At 49.4% G+C, this 18606-nt stretch overlaps 1 protein-coding gene across 10 annotated transcripts in view; it reads left to right on the plus strand.

Moving 5' to 3' along the window:
- The window catches only part of TPM3 (tropomyosin 3), a 29627-nt gene extending 11842 nt beyond the window's left edge, over positions 1–17785 (plus strand). For 2 of the 10 annotated variants that reach the window (XM_032318280.1, XM_032318284.1), the window contains 8 exons: positions 1490–1623; positions 3598–3715; positions 3833–3903; positions 5193–5268; positions 5956–6018; positions 6201–6270; positions 7892–7970; positions 8720–8932. In XM_032318280.1, the coding sequence (XP_032174171.1) occupies positions 1490–1623; positions 3598–3715; positions 3833–3903; positions 5193–5268; positions 5956–6018; positions 6201–6270; positions 7892–7970; positions 8720–8723 (615 nt within the window). In that variant the 3' untranslated portion in view covers positions 8724–8932. Of the gene's footprint in view, positions 1–1489; positions 1624–3597; positions 3716–3832; positions 3904–4557; positions 4634–5192; positions 5269–5955; positions 6019–6200; positions 6271–7891; positions 7971–8719; positions 8933–16945 lie in introns of those variants that run through there. The other 8 variants (XM_032318276.1, XM_032318282.1, XM_032318275.1 and 5 more) reach the window with 5 other exon arrangements.
- Positions 17786–18606: the final 821 nt, after the last annotated feature.

Below are 18606 nucleotides of genomic sequence, written 5' to 3' on the forward strand. Positions count from 1 at the left end.
GAGTTGGATGAACTGACTGAGCCGAGTTCTCCCCCTTCTCCGAACCACCCCCCCATGCCCCCCAAATAACCCGATTCTTAACGGGAGTCTTTTGGGCTATATTCCTCCCTTTAGGGACTGTGGCCCAGATTATTTCTGTACCTGCTCCTACCCTGACTGCCAGCAGGAAATCAGGGTAATAGAATTCAGACACAATCTGGACCGTAGAGAGAGATCACGTTAACCAAACGCTTGGATAAGCAGCTGAACCGGCTGGCTTCCAGAGTGGATTAAATTCTTGGGTGCTTGTGGCAGCGGCCACTTGCCTCCGGTAAAGGCGTATGGAGGGGAGAGGTAGTCCTAAGAGGGAGGCTTTTCTGCCAGTAGAATTCCTGCACGTATAGGCAGCCTCTGTTTCTTGTTTCTCACTCCATTGTCAAGGAGGAGGCGTGAGATGGCTTGAGTTTGAGCCTGTGCTTGAGGCGAGAGGACTGTCAGGTGGGGAGGGTGAGGCTGAAGTCTGGGGGCTGCGGGAGTAGCAAGGGGTCGCGGCGGAGAAATTTGCAGGAGTGGCGGGAGGCGTTGGAGGAAACATTGCCTTCTGCCCCCCATTTTTCCGGTATGTCACCAAGGCAGGTCATTTTAGCTAGGAGAGCTCCTTGTTGTCACCTTTGACAAGGTGGGGATGGGGAGCCAGTCATGGGGTGGGAGGGTGGTTATCCCGATCTTGGATCCTTTTGCTTTCTGGTCTGGACTGTTACTCTGAAAAATGTTCTCTTGGCTAGTGACCCTCCTGGTATATTAGGATAAGATCATTGGAGGGTAAACAACTTGAGTTGAGCAGCAAATTAATAGATAATTCACATTTCCCTCTTTAAGAGACTTTGCTTACTTATATTTTCACTTTCTGAGATACTTAGAAGAAAGTTGCTAAAGAGTGGAATGCCCTTCTACGCCAGAGCGCAGGCAGAGGGGGCCCTTCACTGGCCACGTTTTCTGACACTAGCATGTTCAGTAGTTTTTTTTTTTTTTTTTAAAGGTTTTTGGTAGTCTGTAGAATTTTTTTTTTTTTTTAAGATTTTATTTATTTATTTGACAGAGAGAAGTCACAAGTAGTCAGAGAGGCAGGCAGAGAGAGAGAGGGAAGCAGGCCCCCCGCCGAGCAGAGAGCCCGATGCGGGGCTCGATCCCAGGACCCTGAGATCATGACCTGAGCCGAAGGCAGCGGCTTAACCCACTGAGCCACCCAGGCGCCCCATGTTCAGTAGTTTGACTTGAGTCCAGAAAGGAGCTAGTGCTAACTGGCACTGGGCTGGGCAAGGAACTGAGGTTTAAAACATGCTTCTTGTGGAGCACCTGGAAATCCGCTGATGGGAAAGGGAGGAAATGGGCGTCTGTGTCATCGTGTCTCATCTGCACTAGGACAGGTGTTGCCATGTTGGACCCTGGCTCCTTCCTGGCGCCCCACCTGTCTTAGCTCTGCTCTGCCTCTCCGTTCTCTTGTTCACAGGCCGAGGCTGAGGTGGCCTCCTTGAACCGCAGGATCCAGCTGGTTGAGGAAGAGCTGGACCGCGCCCAGGAGCGCCTGGCCACTGCCCTGCAGAAGCTGGAGGAAGCTGAGAAAGCTGCTGATGAGAGCGAGAGGTGTGTAGGCGCCTGGTGGGGTGCGGCTTTCAGGAGCGCAGGACAGACAGACAGGAGGATTTCCTTACAGTCCTGCTCCCTGCTCCACCCCCCCCAAGTTATTTAAATTCTACCTAGTTAACATATAAAAATAGTAACTTACCTCTTTGTTTCTGTTCTGCATATCCTTTTCACTTGAAGGCAGATTAAGGGTTACCTGGGTGCTGGGACCTTAGGTAATTGGTGTTACACTAGAAACTGATCTAATGGTTCATTTCCTTTTTTTTTTTTTTTTTTTTAAGATTTTATTTATTTATTTGACAGACAGATCATAAGTAGGCAGAGAGGAGAGAGAGGGGGAAGCAGGCTCCCCGTTGAGCAGAGAGCCCGAAGCGGGGCTCGATCCCAGGACCCCGGGATCATGACCTGAGCCGAAGGCAGAGGCTTTAACCCACTGAGCCACCCAGGTGCCCATAATGAGTCATTTCTTAAATAGGGTCACCAGGATGGCCTCCACGGAATCATAGGCTTAATTTGTGAGGTTAGTCTCCCTAAAGCAGTGATTCTCGGGGTGAGCTCCCAGCCCAACAGCACCTGGGAACTCGGTGAAGATTCAGTTTCTCAGCCCTTGCCCTCATCTCGGAGTCAGGATCTCTGGAGCGGGAGCCGGGCACTGAGTGTGAGATAAGCTCTGTCAGCCACGAGAATCATGGGAGCGAGGGGTGGGGGTCACCAAGGAGTCGAAAATATCAGAATGCCTGCAATTCCACTCCAGTTCAGTGAGAGTCCATTGCAAGCAGGCTCTGGGTGTTGATGTTTTTAAAGTTTGTTTGATAATGTGTGTCTGTAGTTGAGAACCACAGTCCCTGAACCAAATCAAAACTCATCTTTGGTGAAAGTAGCCAATTGGCTTCTTGCCGCTGTGAGTTAGACTAGAACAAAGGTGTGTGAGGACATGCGTGAGGTCAGAGGAAGGCTTTCAGCATCAGAAATGCTCTATCAGAACACGTGGGCACGGTGCTGCTATGACGGTGAGGAATTTGGCGGTCTCTACTGGTGCGGAGTAGCCTCCCAGATCCTAGGAAGTAAAGAAAACATGTTGCAGAACGGAGTAGTGCATGATTCTTTTGGGGTGTGGGGAAGTGGGGGTGAGGTTTGTTTGGATTTTATCTATATATAAAACCCTTCTGGAAGGGTTATGAAGAGTTTATTGAGCAGGAGTAGAGGTGGGGAGGGTTACTTTGTATCCTAAACTTTTTACTTAATATTAAGGGTGTATTGTTTTTTATTTAAAAAAGTTCAGAGGCGCCTGGGTGGCTCAGTGGGTTAAGCCTCTGCCTTTGGCTCAGGTCATGATCCCAGAGTCCTGGGATCAAGCCCTGTATCAGGCTCTCTGCTCAGCAGGGAGCCTGCTTCCCCCCCTCTCTCTGCCTGCTTCTCTGCCTACTTGTGATCTCTCTCTCTCTCTCTCTGTGTCAAATAAATAAATAAAAATCTTAAAAAGGAGGGGCGCCTGGGTGGCTCAGTGGGTTAAGCTGCTGCCTTCGGCTCACGTCATGATCTCAGGGTCCTGGGATCGAGTCCTGCGTCCCTCTCTCTCTCTCTCTCTGCCTGCCTCTCCATCTACTTGTGATTTCTCTCTGTCAAATAAATAAATAAAATCTTAAAAAAAAAATCTTAAAAAGGAAAACAAAAGTTCATTTTATTTATTTATTTATTTTTAGAGATTTTGCTTATTTGTCAGAGAGAAAGTGCACAAGCAGGGGATCAGCAGGCTCTGCCGACCAGGGAGCCTGATGTGGGACTTGATCCCAGGACCCTGGGGTCATGACCTGAGCCGAAGCAGATGCTTAAGCAGCTGGTGTGGGAGTTCTTTCGGGGTGGTAGGCAGAGAGGCATGGGCTTCAAAAGGGGCCATTCCTAGTCCTTCCCTGTGAGCTGGTGGTAGACTCCCCAGGGAATCAGTGCCACGTTAGTCCTTGTTGTTTTTGGCAGAGGTATGAAGGTTATTGAGAACCGAGCCTTAAAGGATGAAGAAAAGATGGAACTCCAGGAAATCCAACTCAAAGAGGCCAAGCACATTGCAGAAGAGGCAGATCGGAAGTATGAAGAGGTACGGTGCCTTGTGTGTGTCCTCTTCAGTGTGGTAGGGTTTCTGAAAAAGAATCAGGGTAGAGGGAAATGGTTTCCTCTTTGCTTCACCGAGCTGTTATGGGCTCTTCTCCTATAGGTGGCTCGGAAGTTGGTGATTATTGAGGGGGACTTGGAACGCACGGAGGAACGAGCTGAGCTGGCAGAGTCGTGAGTATCTTGCTCCCCAAATCTTGCCATACCGCTCTGTCCCTTTCCCTTTGGCTTGCGCATTAATGTAAATCAACTAGCATACCTTCAACCTTGTTAAACAGGGCCTAGAGAGTGGGCTTTTTTTAGGCCCTGAGAATGAATGGCTGTGCGCTTTTTGAACGCTCTGGACTAGTGACAGGTGACAAATGAGGCTTCCTTTATTTCTTGTAGGGAGGGTTTGCAAATGGGCAAATAAAGACTAATTAACATATGGTGAAGAATTAACTTGCAGGCCCTTAAAGGGTCCTCCCACCTGGAGAGGCTCTGCTGACTTGCGATCTCTTGATCTCTTTTTTACCATCTCTTTTTTACCGCGTTGCCAGCCTGGGGAACTTGAGGGCAAGGGCAAGGGCAGACAGGAAGTGCTCCCCTGTTGGCACCTTCTGGGCCTTGCGTAACAAAGGCAGTGCTGACGTGCGCATGTATTTGTGCTTCCTTGGTATCCCCTGTCCCAGACATGACATAGCATGACCATGGTGGTGTTTTCTTCCCATTTTTTGGAAAAAATCCCCCTCCCCCCCGTTTTGCTGCTTGTTTCCTTGCTGTGTCCTTTTTGACCTTTCTCCCTCCCCACAACCTGGCTTGTGCGACCCCCGTGACTGTCACTAACAGCCGTTGCCGGGAGATGGATGAGCAGATCAGACTGATGGACCAGAACCTCAAGTGTCTGAGTGCTGCTGAAGAAAAGGTACTATAGCCGTTAGACCCGCGACCAGGTTCCGGGTGTGTGGTGTGCTTCCGTTCTGTTCCGTCCTTCTGTCTGTCCGACAGCTGCCTCCCCTCCACTGGTTGGTTTGTTGAGCGCTTTCTCATCTCTTCATGGAATGCTCCACTCTCTCCCACTTACTCAGCCTCTTCCGTCTCTTCCCGAGCGGCTTCACCACCTCTCTGCGGGGCCGCTCCCTCCCGCGGGTGGCCCGGGGCCTGTCCGGGTCGGACGTCTGATCCCACCTCCACCCCAGCCAGCGGTTAGCGCTTGTTCCTGTGAGGGGTCTCTCTCACGTGTTCGCTTAGTATCCAGACTTCTGAGTCCTAGCCCAGGAGGGCCTGGCTTCTGACGCTCTCTGTGGTAGAGGGAGGAGGGCTGACACTTGCTCAGGTGACCCGGGAACTTCTCTCTGCCCCAGTATGCCTTCCAGCTCTTTCTCCATATAGGTTCAATTCACGTCTGTGTGTCTCTCTCTCCCTTTTTTTTTTATTCTCTCCTTCTTCCCTTTCCTCTCCTGCGGTATTTAAAACATTCACAGTAAGTGTTCTGAGCTGGAGGAGGAGCTGAAGAATGTCACCAACAACCTCAAGTCTCTTGAGGCTCAGGCGGAGAAGGTAGGGGCTGGTTGTGATGGTGACAGGCTTTGGGGCCTGGGCCCAGCCCTGCCCCTGATGAAAGACTGGAGAAACCCATTCCTTACACAACGTAGTGAGATGCGTCCTTGTCATCCAGATTCTGGGTTGGATGCTAATTCCTGTGCACACAGATTCCTTGAGTGAAAAATCACTTCGTGGCCTCAGGTGCTTGGGGTCATGTCCTCCTGAGGCTGAGGCCGCCGTGGGAAGTAGCAGTAATCACAGGGCCCAGGCGGTTTTCTAGCAGACTGATAGGGACATCAAATAGTGGATGAGAGCTAGAGGCAGTCCAGACAGATGACTGGCTTTTACCAGCACGTGGGGCTGTTTCCGCCATGTGGCCTTGGGCTGTCATTACACCTACTTGTTACTAAACAGGAGGAAGGAAAAACCTCTTTGGGTTGATCTGAATAAGATAAAACCGGAGGTCCATTTTAAAAATAAAGGTCTGGAAGATTCTAATCAGAGGGTATCAAGACTCTAAGGAAATTGGTTTGTGGATTTTAAGGATCTTTTGTCTAGAAATGGGCCTTGCTCTTTTTCTCATGGGCCATTCAGCACATTAACTCCAAGAGGCTGTTCACTGTATGAGTGAATGTGGTGGCAGGGGGTAGGGTCTGTGTGAGAAATTTCCACTCTGAAACTTTTATTCTACTTCTCTTACAGTACTCGCAAAAGGAGGACAAATACGAGGAAGAGATAAAGATTCTCACGGATAAACTTAAGGAGGTGAGCTGAGGGAGTTCTAGGAAAGGAATCAAAACAGTCAGAGGCGTATGACGCACTCTTTAAGACTCAGACAGGCTTGGCTTTGGTTCTGAAAGTTCTGTGCCTAGAAAGTGGAGGAGAGAGAGAATCCTTTTTATCGTCTTTTTCATCTCTGATTCTGTCTGGTGTCCCATTTCCCCCAGGCAGAGACCCGTGCTGAGTTTGCTGAGAGATCGGTCGCGAAGCTGGAGAAGACAATTGATGATTTGGAAGGTACGGAGCCGGGGAGAGGAGAGGGGCCGAGGAAGCCCTGGCCCGGGGCCGGCGGCCTCCTTCCCTGTCCGCCAGAGGGAGCTGGTGGTGACCTGCCACGTGCCCCCTGCCCTGTCCTGTGTCCCAGCGAGGTGAAAAAGGTCAAAATCTAGAATTGGATTTTTACATATACAGCCTTTTCCTTTGCTAAGACTTTACCTAGTATTCTGGAACTTGTGTCCTTTCCTTGGAAGAGGCTGGCAGTGACGGCATTTACCTCCAGCATAGTAGTCTTGGTCTCTGGGCTGAAGTGGTAGCCGCGCTTTCGGGAGGCAGTGAGGTGTGTGGTACCCCACGGCGACGTTGGCAGTCCTGTTCATCACTGAAGCTCTGGGGGATCTCTGAGAGAGGCAGCTGTGAAATGTCCATGTCTCAGAGCTGAGGAATCCCAGGGGCTTTCTTTTTTTTAATTTTTCTTTTCTTTTTTTTTTTTTTAATTTAATTTTATTTGACAGAGACACAGGGGGAGAGAGAGAACACAAGCAGGGGGAGTAGGAGAGGGAGAAGCAGGGAGCCTGATGCAGGGCTTGATCCCAGGACCCTGGGATCATGACCTGAGCCTAAGGCAGATGCTTAACGCTGAGCTACCCAGGCACCCCTTTCTTTTCTTTTTTTCCTTTTTTTAAAAATATGTTTCTTTTTTTTTAAGATTTTATTTATTTATTTGACAGAGAGATCACAAGTAGGCAGAGAGGCAGGCAGAGAGAGGGGGAAGCAGGCTCCCTGCTGAGCAGAGAGCCCGATGCGGGGCTCAATCCCAGGACCCTGAGATCATGACCTGAGCTGAAGACAGAGGCTAAACCCACTGAGCCACCCAGACGCCCCTCTTTTCTTTTTTTTTTTTTTAAAGAATTTATTTGCGGGGTCGGGGGACAAGCAAGGAGGAGGGGGAGAAGCAGACTCTCTGCTAAGCAGGGAACCTGATGCAGAACTTGATTCCCAGACCCTGGGATCCTGACCTGAGCCGAAGGCAGAGGCTCAGCAAACAGCCATCCTGGCACTCCTCCCCCCCCCCCCCCGGGGAGGGGCTTTCTAAATACTTTTTGTCCCCCTATTTTGGCAACTGGTCTGCTCTAATGAGCAAAAATAGACTTGGAGAACTCTGAGATACAGTTCTTTGGTATGCTCTGGGTAGCAGGATAGTCTTTCTTCAGGGGGGTTTGGGCAGGCAGCCTGTAGAACAAAGGGACCAAATGTACTGGTCTTGATTGGTAGAGAAGATGTGTCAGAGTACTAATGAGTGCTTTCTCCTTTTTCTACTTTTATTGTGTCACCCCTGCTAGGAACTGGGTTAACTGGGTGGGAATAGTATTTTGGTAATAGGAATTTCTAGTCATGGGTGTGCCCAGATTCTCAATCCTGACTATAATTGACCAGAGGTATCGAGAAGTCCAGTGGTCCTGGTGGGACGGTGGATCTGAAAATGGCCTGTTGTGGCCATCTGGACAGATGTTTTCCTGACCTGGGGTATTAGACCCACAGTCACACTCTTCCTTATTTTTAATGATTCCCTCTTGTCATCTGCTTCTGATACCTTTCACTCTGTCCCCTCGTCCCTTCCGGTGTTCCTGTGCGTATCCAGATGAGCTCTATGCCCAGAAATTGAAGTACAAGGCCATTAGCGAGGAGCTGGACCACGCCCTCAATGACATGACCTCTATGTAACTATCTGACAGTAGAGCGGGGCTGGGACCTTGGCTTGTGGGTGGTTGGGGTTACAGGCTGTGCATAGTGTGCTTTGGTTTTATTCTCTGGTTATTAGAAACTTCAAGCTGTTTTTAAAATATTGGTGCTGATTACTTACTGGCAAAAGCTGGGTGACCTTTCATACTGGATCTGCAGTGGCACCCTGATGTACATGGGTTTTTTGTTTTTTTTTTAAAAATTTTTGTTGATAGACCCTTCTTTATAACACCATGGTGTTTCTATTTGTTTCTCCAATTCGGTCTTCTCAGAGGGACACTGCTGAAGGTAGATTCATGTCATCATATAACTAAGGACATAGGGCCCAGAGAGCAGTGACTTGGGCCCCAACATTGCATAACAGAATTCACACCTCCTGGGTGTATTTAATTTGTGTCCTGATAGTAAAGTTCAGAGGAAACAGCCATGATTGGAAACAACCAAATTCACCAAAGAATTGAGCTGAGTCCCAGAGCAAGCCAGGCGGTAAAAAGCACCAGAAAGAGTTGTTGGGGATTCCATCCGTTTGCTGTGGACCCTTGATCGTTGACGCTAACCCGCCCCTTTCCGTCATTCCCACTAACCCTGAGAAGAAGCCGGATGACTCCGGCTGGAGTGTCTGGCTGTCTTTCTCGTTCCTGCTGCCTTCTCTTCCCTTTCCTCCCCAGTTGCTGTGGAGATTGCTGCCAGTCCTTCTCACCCAGAGTCTCCTTACTTTCTCACACAGATAAGCCTCACCGTTTCTGCTCTGTTCTGGATCTGCCCCCTTTCCTCCGGGAGCCCAACGCCCCACTCTCGCTCTGGATTCCATTTGGGTCAGCCTGGCTGGTCCCCAAAGCATTAGGATGTAGTGGGGGGCACAAAGCAACTTATGTATTCTTCCGCTCCTTCCCATCCCCCTAAATTAAAATGTTAAGCTGCCGGAAGCCTCACGCTCCCCGCATCTGTGTTATTGACAAAGCTGCTGCTGTCCCTAAAAGGGAGCCTTGGGGTGTGATGTGGAGAACAGCTGTTGTAGGCCCTCCCTGACTTACATAATCAAAGCCACTTTTGTGTGTGTCTATTTTTTCTTGACATTTAAGCTCAACTGATCGGAGTCTGTCGGAGCAGCGGGCTTAGCAGCGGTCCCGTAGGGTAGGGGTCCTCCGCACCGGCTTCAGGAGTCCGAGTCCTGTACTTGGGGGCTCCTGAGTCTGGCCACCTGGAAGCCTCCCCTCCTCCTTGGTCTATTCTCTTCTGGTAGCACCCACATGCCTCCCAAGCACATGTTCTCGGCCCTTCTTCCAGTGGTTCAGATGGTGCCTCTTGAGAGTACTCATCGGACTCAAATGTACTAGCAGCAAACTTAACGAATTAGACCATCCCAAGTCACAGAAAAACGGTGTTTTCAGCACATTTTTGTTTTCTTGCCCAAACTCTTGTCACGTTCTGGGGGTTCACTGCCATTTGCCCGTTGGTGTGTGCTGGTGGACTAGAAGGGAGATGATAAATGATCGTTACTGGGAAAACTAGAACAACCAGTCACGCGTGCTTCAGATAATTGCACAAGGTGCTGATAGTTTATTACATACATACAAATGATAAATTTCCTTTTTTTTTTTTTTAAAGATTTTATTTATTTGACAGAGACACAGCAAGAGAGGGAACACTAGCAGGGACTGAGTGAGAGGGAGGAGCAGGCTCCCGCTGGGCAGGGAGCCGGATGCGGGGCTCGATCCCAGGACCCTGGGATCACGACCTGAGCCGAAGGCAGAGGCTTTAACCCACTGAGCCACCCAGGCGCCCCTAAAAATGATACATTTCTGCTAGTGAAACTGTTCTGCTTCATATTGTGGGATTACCTGGCAACACTTCACAAGCTCCTAGTCCAGCTTCCACAGCGGGGTCGGTTCCGGGCCCAGTAGTGCAGCTGTCCTTGTACAGGTCTAATCACCTGTGTGGTGTTCAGCACACCGAGTACTTCAGTTTCTCAGCAAATTATGTATTTCCAACTTGCTTTTCGTTTGAACAGAGCCATCAAAGAAAGGTTTTCCCTAATCTAAAACTTGAGGTCTCATTGAATTCAGGTTTCTTCCTGTTCACACCATTTCCTCCTGCTACACAGCCTTTGAGATGAAGGTACAGACTGATTGGTTCAGCTGACACTTGAACTGTTCTCTTTAGAAGCCATAAAGTTATCAGGCTGGGGACAGAAATAATCAAAGAGGGAGACATCATCCCTATTTTTAGGTTACCCAGAGTCTAGTAGGAGAGCATATATATAAAGCTAAAGATGGTCTGTGATCAGCGCCACAAATAATAAGCTTGTGGAAATTCAGCAGGGGAAGAGGCTGTTTTCAGTGGGGATGACAAAGACTCAAAGAAGGAGGCACATAATAGGTACTTAATAAACATAATAAAACTTGCCTCTTCATTTTTATTGGGTTCTAAAGGATTGGATTTCTGACAAACAGATTTTGGTTGGAGGGTTGTGGATATTAAGCATTTTGGTTAAAAAGCAAGAGACTAGAAGCATCGGTAGCGACGGGAAGGCTATAACGGCTGTAAAGGTCGAGAAATCCGTGTTGGGGTTTATAGGGGATGGGGATGCCCCTGGAGATTTTGAACAAGGATATGTTCTGGTATGAGTCGCAATGAAGAATTGATTTGGCGGCTAAATTACTAGATGACAGGGGAGCAGATTATCAAAGTGATGCATTTAGATAGAAGACAGTTCACAAATTTGAGTCATTTGTGTCCTACTTGGTGGCTTTTGCCATTTTCATGTGCTTCCTACATTATTGTTTTCTTCACACTTACTCTTTATTTTCAAATTTGTCTTAAGATACGTAACTCTGATTTAAAGTAAAAGGTTAGATGCCTGCTAGTGATTTTTCCTAAAGCACATGAAAACAATACAGCAAGTAAGTTTTTTTTAAGTTCACAAGCGTATGTTGTCAGAAATCTCCTTACGCAACACCAGCAGCAAGTTTGCTTTGAGAGAAACTGGCTTAGATTGTTGCAGTTTTCCCCGAGATCATCATCTGTAGAGAGACAGCACTGAAAGCACACACGATGGAGTGTGCGTCGTATGAGGAAGAAGGTCAGGAGTGACTGGTTTGGATCCTAGGAAAATGGTAGCATTGAAGGGTTAGGGAGATCATGTAGTCCTGGTTTGAAGAGGCAGGAGAGGGTAGAAGAGACGAGTCTGAAATAATGGCAGGTATCCAGGTGAAAACAAAATTCTGGGCGTTGAGGGGATAGGCTGGCTGATGCAGGATTCAGAACGCCGTATGAGTGGCAGGCCGTTTAGACCACGAAAGTACATCTAGAACCCGAAAGACAGTTGCAGATGTAAAAGGAACGAAACAAACAGGAAGACATGCGCAGAGGAGGGATTCAGGCGGAGCTGGTCGGAGGGATGGATGGAGGGGCAGCAGCTCTGCTAATTTAGCCGTGGACGGATGACTTCCGGAGGTTGAGAAGAAAGACAGCTCAAGATGGGACATTGCCATGAGCACTTCATTAATTCAGGGGTGTGTTTTGAGCATTGAGATCAAGGACAGAAGCCACATTTCAAGGAGCAGAAGGGTGAACTAAGTGGAAGGAAAACCGGGGCCAGACATAGAGCCTGGAAGCTGTGCTGCCCAGCAAGAGCTTCTGACAGTCTTGCCCAAACAGTGACCAGCAGGCACATACAGGGCCTGCAGAGCACTCAAAGCATGGTTTATGTGACCGAGGAGCTAAGGTTCTGCTAGTTTTACTACTGAATTCAATAGCCACATGTGGTCAGTGACTGCTTGGTGTGTTGGATAGTACAGTGGTAGATGTTTTGTGTTTGGGCAGAAAGAGTTGACTGGCACAGAGAAAGGCTTCTTGGGAAAGAAAGAAGTATGTGAGGATGGAGGTCAATTAGGACAAAAGCGAGGCGCTCTGCTCCTGGTGGCCACTGTCTTCCCCCAGGGGCATGGCTGGTGTGAGCAAGGGTGGAAACCAACAGGCCAGAATAGCAGAGTGAAATTTGAAGTGATGCATGGTGCCAAGTTCATTCTTCTGCTTACTGCAGAAGCCACTGTATGTAACTCGAGCCTGAACTAGGGATGGGGATGGGGTCAAGAAGCGGCATTGGTAATCTCAGAGCAAAGCATTTTGATCTCTTTTCCCTCTTAATTTCTGAGACTGAATCACAGTCTGATGTGTTAGAGTCTTTTCTACCCCTCCTTGTTACCTTTGTTGAGGCATAACATGTGATTGGGTCCCAAGTTACCTGGTTGGCGGAACTGCCCTGTGGTGTTGGGCAGCCTTGTCTTAGGCCCGCCCAATCTAGTACTTTCTCACGGTACTGGTTACATATCCCCCCGTCTTAATATTAGGGGAAAGTTGAAAAAAAAAAAAAGGCAAAATTTGTTCCTTTTCATCTTTTGAATTGGGAGGCTTTAAAACACACAGAGTTCCCTTTACTCTTCCGCCTTCCCACTCCCTTGTCCTGTTAGAGAATGGAATTGACCTGATTCAGACCAGTGAAGCCTAAGGCTGTCCAGCATCCAGGCATCATTCCCTAGTCTAAAAGGAACATCAGACCAAATGGATTCTCTGGCTTCCATTTTTTTGTTTGTTTGTTTTATTTTGCTATTATCAAGGAACCAAGAACTTTGACTAAATGAGCTGGTATCTGATCCTGAATTTTTAATTACCAGAGATAGCAGGATTAGAACTCCTACATACTAATTCAGGGTGAACAGATAACCACATTCATCTGTTGACCTTCTGCCGTTCTTAGGGACTTGTGGGTTCTAGGATTTAATCAGGCAGGAAAATGCTTCCATTTCTCTCCTTATTCCTTCCCTAAATGGAACAAACCCCTCACTGACGAGGCTGTTTTGAGGGACTAGATTCTGATACGACCCTTCTTTCCCAGGACAGGAGTGGGCTGCAGGAACTGGTGGATAGATGCTACAGCAGAGTCCGGCGGTGTTTAGAATCTGTGTAGAATGTTTCCAAAAGCCTAAGAAGTGAGCGTTCACAGATTTGAGCCCCCACGTCTGTCAGGGATGCCACAGTGAATAGGACAGTTCTGATCCCAGGCCTCGTGGGGCTTGGAGACTAGTGTAGTGTTTCTCAGTGGTGGACTGTGGTCATTCAAACCAAGATGATTCTGGGATGTATGGAACAGTCCTACTTATTGCTGTCCCCTAACCAGTAAATACGTGTAGGGTCTTCTAGTTACTGTGACAATTAAAACCTGCCCCACACATTCCAAGGGGAGAGAACAGGCAATAATAGCACGTGTATTGAGAACCACTGGTTTAATGGGAAGTGCAGTTTTTTTTGAAGATTTTATTTATCTGACAGAGAGAGATCACAAGTAGGCAGAGAGGCAGGCAGAGAGCGAGGAAGGGAAGCAGGCTTCCTGCTGAGCAGAGAGCCCGATGTAGTTCTCCATCCCAGGACCCTTGGGGTCATGACCTGAGCTGAAGGCATAGGCTTTAACTCACTGAGCCACCCAGGCACCCCAGGAAGTGCAGTTGTTAAAGTTTGATCTAATTCAGCCCTTTAATATAACTATTATTTTTAGTTATTTCCTCCCAGGATCATTTTGTATACATATGTTTTCTGTTTGGATAGTGTACGTGAAGTGGCAAGTATTCTTGGGACGGTTATTGGTCATCAGCTTCCGGGTAGAGCAGGAGAAAACCTGTCCAGAGGGCAAGGCGCCTGAGCAATGCACTTGGACTGTGGGCACAGTCTATCTGCAGATACACTTGATCTTTAAGACGGAAGAATATATCTTTACATTGAAGTCCTGAGGCCATTTTGAAACAGACTACAAAATGTAGGAAGAAGCTTGTTTGTGAACTTGAGAGTTGGAGACCAGGAAGGTCTGTCCCCAAGTTCCTGTTAACGCTGTGGTCGGATGGCTTTGGTTTCTCTCTGTATCCCCTCTTAAAGGTGTGCTCCAAGTGGAAAATTGAGATAAAGTCAGTGGTTTGAGTACTTTTAATTATTTATTATTTAATTTTTATTATTTTTAAAAAAGATTTTATTTGTTTGATAGAGATCACAAGTAGACAGGCAGAGAGAGAGGCGGAAGCAGGCTCCCCTCCGAGGAGAGAGCCTGAAGAGGGGCTCCATGTGGGGCTTGATCCCCGTGACCTGAGCTGAAGGCAGAGGCCTCAACCCACCGAGCCACCCAGGTGCCCCTGCTGTTGTTGTTGTTGTTGTTAAGATTTTTATTTATTTCACGGAGACACAGCGAGAGAGGGAACACAAGCAGGGGGAGTGGGAGAGGTAGAAGGAGGTCTCTTGCTGATCAGGGAGCCTGATATGGGGCTTGATTCCAGGACCCTGGGATCATGAGCTGAAGGCAGACACTTAACGACTAAGCCACCCACGGGCCCCAGTACTTAACTACTCTTAACCAGGACTGCATTTGGTTATGGGAAACAGCTTAACTGTTGCTTAAATAAATATGGGACTGATTTGTCTCCTGTAATAACAAGTCCAGGTTAGAGCAACTGTGGCCTGGTGTAGCTGGGTTTCTGTGATTCTCTTGGCCCTCTTTTGAGGTGGAAGTCGGTAACTTTCACCCTCACATCCATGTTCAAGGCAAGAAAGCAAGCTGGTTTTACCAGAAGCCTTTAAGCAGACTACTCCCTGTATGTCACTGGCCAGAACTGGATTCCATAATCACCTCTAACTGCAGGGGAGGCTGGAGAAACGGCAGGGGAATCTGGATTGGCCTTCCTTGGGGCTGGACATGCTGCCCACCTTAACAGGATTGGGTTCTTTTTGAAAAGGGGAGGTGGGGTTTGATGGGACAGTCCCGAGATGGGTTAGCACCGAGCACCTACAGCAAGGAGCATTAGAAGGTAGGATTGAATGGGTGTAGGATATTGACCCTAATTTACCATTCATAATACTGTGTTGAATCTTTTTTTTAAGATTTTTATTTATTTGTCAGAGAGTGTGCACACATGCATAAGCAGAGGGAGCCGCACAGGGAGGAGCAGGCTCCCTGCCTACCAGGGGGTCTGATGCAGGCCTCTGTCCCAGGACCCTGGGATCATGAACTAAGCTAACCAGCGGAGCCCCCCAGGCGCCCTGTAGTGACTGCGTTTACAGAAGATGTCCCAGCCGCCCTCTTCAGCTTCTGTCAACCCTGATTACAAGCCAGCTGTGTGCCTTGCTTCGCGGTTTCACTTGTGTGTTTCTCAACCCGGGGAATAAATACCTTTGCAAAGGAGATACTTTCTTCTTTCTCAGAACGTTGTCCTTCCAGCTGGCCCGTCAGGATGTTTTTTGTTCCTTTGTTGGTCTTTCCACCACCTGACTGACTCTTCCTGCCCTCTCTGTCTGAATGCCACCGGCATCAGCTCTGCCTTCCAGGTGCATGTCACGTGTATCAGCTAGTCCGGAATCTCAGGGTTTCCTGCGGTGCTCTGCTAACCTCCCCTTTTTCTCTTTCTCCTCTGTGTCCTCTCCTGCTCTTGCTTCCTCCTCCTCGTGCTGCTGCAGAGCATCTCTACAGCCAAATTGAGCGAACCCGCCTGCTCTTTAGCAAGCTGCAGCTCATGCCGCATTGTCTGGGGGACCGATGAGCAGGGCTCCCCGGTGTCCGATAAGCCGAGCCTGCCGCTGGCACCACTGACCTGGACCCCAGCAGAAAGCTGATTGTTCTTTTTAAAGTCATTTTGCCCTAAACGAAACAAAACAACAACAACAAAAATTAAGATTTTATTCATTTATTTGAGAGAGGGAGAAGCAGACTCCTTGCTCAGCACAGAGCCCAACGCAGGATTCCATCCCAGGACCCTGAGATCCTGACCTGAGCAGAAAGCAGATGCTTAACCCACTGAGCCACCCAGGTGCCCCACAAATTACTTTTTAATTGGGGCAGTGAGAGTGTCGTTGGCTTAACTGTGCTGCCGAGGGAGAACAGTTGGCTGCAGTTGGCGCTGCATTTCCGTTCCTTTTCAAGAGGTAATGGGTGATAAAGGGAGGGGCTTGAGAGAGCATAGTGAGGAACCAGAGAGAGCGGTCCGGTTTCCACCCTGACTTGCTGCCTTTGAACCCGAACATTGGCTGTAGGCGGTGTTGCCCCTGCGTGGATGTTTTCTAACAATAAAAGAACCAATTGGGCAAGATGTCGTGACTGCTTCATCTGCAGGCCCAGAGATTGGGCCCTTCTGACTGGGTGGGAAAAAGGGAAAGGAGAGGAAGGGAGTGGGGTGTTCGTAAGGCCGTGGTGAGGGGTTTGCGCCCCTAGAGCGGTCTGAGTGGTTTGCTTGCTGAGCAGATTCGATTCTCCTTGCTGTTCACGCCACAGGTTTTCTTCCTGACTTTTTCCTCCTGCTCCTTTTTCCTGGTTTTATGTTTAATTGTAAGTAACTGTCACAGGCTAGTTTTGCAGTTAAGGTTTTGCTTGTATGTTCAGTAGTAGTATTGGCTCTCTGGCCTTTAGTGATTCTGTGACAGGCTGTATGGGGTCTTTCATTTATCCCACCAATTAATTGTACCTTCCCTTGTTGGAGGAAGCCTGTAGTGCGTGAGGTTCCTCTTGTACTGAGCTTGTTTTTACCGGTAGAAACATGCCCATCCTTGTTCTGAGTGCTCACGCCCCAGTGAGCCATGTCAAGTAGGCACTGTCCTGTGGGCAAAGCCCAGAAAGAAGGGATGGCTGATGCTTAAGGCTGCCTCCTCCATGACTGAAAACTGAAAGCCTTGGTTGAGTGGGTGAATGAGGAAATGACTGATAAGGTCTCCCGCCTCTTCCCCCCGAGAGGAATAGCAACGTCTGTAACCGCAGCTTGCTGCATGAGGCCCGCAGAAGCCAGCGGTGCCTTAGCATGCGCCGGTGGCTGAGCGGGCAGCTGCTGTGTTAGTCCGCGGCCGCCCCACAGCAGGAGTGGTTCTCGGTGGGAAGACCGGGAGGTCCCTGCTAGTTCGGGTAACATCTCTCCCTTACCCCCATTAGATAAGCTGAAATGCACCAAAGAGGAGCACCTGTGCACACAGAGGATGCTGGACCAGACTCTGCTGGACCTGAATGAGATGTAGAGCACCCATCCCGCCCGCCGCTGCTCCTCCCTCTGCCCCGACTCCGCCTGAGGCCGGCCTGCCCGAAGCCGGCCTTGCAACTGAGGGCTGATCTTTAACTGGAAGGCTGCTTTCTCCTCTTGCCGCCTCTCCCACCCCAACCCCTGTCTTTTTCGCCAAACTGTCTCTGCCTCTCCCTAGAGATTCCAGCTGGGCTTGAGGCCGAGCACCTTTGGGAACAATGTTGGAGGGAATGTGAGCACAATGCAAAGTGTCTTTAAAAGCATGTTGTGATGCACACATTTTGTAATTCCTTTGTTGCTGTTGTTGATGTAGCGACCATGTAAAACATTCCAGATTACCCACGGTTCTGAAGCAGCGGTCTCATCCCTTCCTCACATGTGGCAAGTCACTTTTCAGATCGGTGCATACTGCCCTCCGCAGAGCGGGGCCTGCCTCGCTGAGAGCCGGAGCCTGGAATGAGCCCCACTCTGGGAAGCTTCATTGCTTTGTCCAAAGTACCAGCCAAATTAGAAAGATGATTCCAGGAGGCGTGGCCAAAAAAGTGTGGCTCAGGGTTTTGCTTTAAGGTATCTTTGAGCAACTTTATTAATTTTTTTTTTCATCAGAAGTGACCAAACAAATTAAGATGGTGAGACCTCTCTCTGAGACCAAATCCCGGGCCTGTCTTGGCCCTAACTGCCCACAGAATGGATCATGTTCCCCTTATGTTGAAGTGACCACTTACTTGCTCTCCTGCCTCCTTGAAGGAAAAAAAGAAAATGACCGGCTTGTCCCTGATTCAGCCACATGAGACCAACTCATCTCATCACCCTTCGCGGGGTCCAAAGCTGCTGTCTCTAGAAGTGCCATCTCGTGCTTTGTATCCGTCAGTGCTGGAGAAATCTTGAATAGCTTATGTACAAAACTGTTTTTAAAATTTTATATTATTTTAAAACTTTGCTTCTGTAGGGTTGGGGCACACCGGCCGCCGCGCCTGGCTGGGGGCCGACCGTGTGCTGGTCTTTTCAAGTCTCGTTCCCTCCCCAGTTCCCCTTTTGGGTGAGGTTTCTGTGAGGCCTGTCAGCCGCGCCCCGCTGGTGCGCTCCCTCCGGGGCGATGGGAGAACGGAAACCCACAGTGCAAACTGTTTTGATACTGAAAATTGACAAGTGTCTTTTTGAAATAAAGAACCAGTCCCTCTAGGCCTCGGACCTGCTCGACTCTTCTTCCTAATCAGTTGTACTTTCTCCCCAGGAGCTGCGGACTCTGAAAGATCAGGTCTTTGTGGGTGGGGGCCGCGGGCCGTCCTCGGCGGGGCGCGCGGTCAAGCGGACCCAGGCTGGGTTCAGAGCTCAGGCTCGGCGCCTGGTGGACATCCGTCGGCTTCTCCGTCCGGGGACCGATGCGCGGCCCCGGGCTCCGGGGCGCGGGCACAGCGGCGCTTCCCTCACTAGCGCGTTCAGGCCGAGCCGCGCGCCCCTTCCGCGTGGGGCCCACGCTCGGGAGCCACGGACTCGGGGCCCCGGAAGTGACCGGCTCCGACGACGGGCCGTGTCCTGCCCCGACCTGCCCCGGCCCCCCGAGCGGGGCCTCCGC

Source organism: Mustela erminea, chromosome 17 (assembly GCF_009829155.1).
Source record: "Mustela erminea isolate mMusErm1 chromosome 17, mMusErm1.Pri, whole genome shotgun sequence".
In the NCBI taxonomy this organism is placed as follows: Eukaryota; Metazoa; Chordata; class Mammalia; order Carnivora; family Mustelidae; genus Mustela; species Mustela erminea.